This window comes from Limulus polyphemus, unplaced genomic scaffold (assembly GCF_000517525.1).
Source record: "Limulus polyphemus unplaced genomic scaffold, Limulus_polyphemus-2.1.2 Scaffold146, whole genome shotgun sequence".
Taxonomy (NCBI): Eukaryota; Metazoa; Arthropoda; class Merostomata; order Xiphosura; family Limulidae; genus Limulus; species Limulus polyphemus.
In genome coordinates this window covers 440,362-442,461 of record NW_013665756.1, presented here as the reverse complement: position 1 = coordinate 442,461, position 2,100 = coordinate 440,362, and the positions used below count along the sequence as shown (strand labels likewise).

The window sequence follows — 2,100 nt, the reverse complement described above, 5'->3', positions numbered from 1 at the left end:
CATAGTACTGAAATTGACACCTTCGACTAGGACTGGCTAAAAATTTTACAACTGAGGTCTAACACGCCCAGATGCAGTTTTATAAAGAAAACAGACTAGAAAAAGGTTTAGATACCAATCATAGATGGCAGGACCAGTGCTGAAGTGGAAGGAAATATCTTAAACAAATTTTTAAAACAAATTTTCTTCTTAGAGGGCGCTTATTTACAGTCTGAAACCTATTTAGGAATTTTTTCATTAAATTCCTCTTTAAACTACATTAAATAATACAATTTTGTACAAATAATTGAATGTTATGCTACTATTTACAAAAATAAAATCTGAAATCCAATAAAAGATAAGATCTCTATCATTTTTTCAATTCCCAAATGTGATTTTGCCCTCACAATAGGACAAAATGGCCATGGCAAGTAACGGGTTAAAACTAAGTTATAGAAACTACCTAGTACTAATGCATGGTTTTATTATAAATGACATTGATTACTCCATCAGTTTTTAACAAACATTTTCATCTTTCACTAAAAATTACAATTAATAAAATATATTAAAGCTCCAATACTTATAATATTTGATAATTTGATATGAGAAGTCATATTCTCTTAATCTATCCCAAGATTTTAATGGAATCAACCTCAATAGTACAAACAGTAAGGCAATTTTTGAAATTGAAATGGTCAATGTTTTTCAGATGAGACATTTTGGTGGTGTACAAAATCCCTATATTTATTCCTGATTGAGTTGTCTGTTACATAAATGGATAACTGCTATCAATACTACACCCAGTGCCATCTTCCTTTTTCTTGGACAATCTTCATAACTTGAGAACATTGATCAAACATAAACTTGACATTAAAGATTTTTCTAAAAATAAATAGTTTGATGGTCAGAGGTGAAAAAGAGTACATACCATACAAGTTTATCACAAAAAAATTAAAAGTCATTATCATATTGAAATTTTTGTCATTATTGCATTTGTATATCAACTATGAACAAAGTATTCCTCATAAGTTTCATATACGCCTGAGTAACCAACACACTGAAAGAGTTGATGTTCAAATAATGAAGATTTAAAGATCATCTTGATCATTACTATGACTGACATATCCCAGCCAGCCTGACGAGCCCTGGTACTGAACAAAAGACCTCTTTGGCACAGGATACAGCAGATAGTGTGGTTGGCATATTATATTATTCTTTACTTTCACTCAAGTTTTTACTGTTAGTGGTCAAAATTTGTTTTTTAACCTTAAGAAAAAAATATATAAAATATTTTTGTATATTGTCAAGAACTTGAAATAATACAAATTATATGCTCTAGGCCTAGAACAACATAAGATACACAAAATATAATAAAATAACTTACTCCTGTAGGTTGGCCTGGATAGTGTGTAGTGAAACTACTCAAGTTAACTGGTGGATTTTGACCTTGTGAGTAACCACTTCCATAGCCTGAAGTTGGAGGAGGGTAGCCTGCACCAGATGGTGGAGGATAGCTTCCTCCTGTTGGTGGAGGGTAGCCTGCACCAGAAGGTGGAGGATAGCTTCCTCCTGTTGGTGGAGGGTAGCCTGCACCAGAAGGTGGAGGGTAGCTTCCTCCTGTTGGTGGAGGGTAGCCTGCACCAGCAGGAGGAGGGGGATAACTACCACCAGTTGAAGGAGGATAGCCTCCTCCAGAGGGTGGTGGATAACTTTCCCCTGTTGAATATGGGGGATATCCTCCTCCTTGAGATGGATAGGCTCCACCAGGTATTGGAGGATAACCTCCTGATGTTGGAGGATAAGCTCCCCCTACTGGAGGAGGATAACCTTCTACATTGTTTACATTAAAACCAACAGCTGACTGTTGATTCCCTTGACTACCTGGGTAAGGTGGGTAGGTGTGTACCTAAAGAAAATAAAACAAGGAGAGATCAACTATTGGTCGTACAATACCAACTAAAATAGCTCAATAAAAGAAATATGCATCTTAAAATATGGTTTTAATCACAAAACAATAATGACAAATTTTATATTCTCTATAGTTAATATATATATATATATATATATATATATATATATATATATATATTACACAGTAGCTCGACGAGACACAGAGGAGAG

General features: G+C 34.4%; 1 protein-coding gene across 5 annotated transcripts in view; it reads right to left on the bottom strand.

Annotated features, from left to right (window-relative positions):
* The window catches only part of LOC106475404 (annexin B9-like), a 48,615-nt gene that overhangs the window by 33,602 nt on the left and 12,913 nt on the right, over positions 1 to 2,100 (bottom strand). For all 5 annotated transcript variants that reach the window (XM_013936090.2, XM_013936097.2, XM_022380571.1 and 2 more), the window contains exon 3: positions 1,364 to 1,885. In XM_013936090.2, the coding sequence (XP_013791544.2) occupies positions 1,364 to 1,885 (522 nt within the window). The remainder of the gene's footprint in view (positions 1 to 1,363; positions 1,886 to 2,100) is intronic.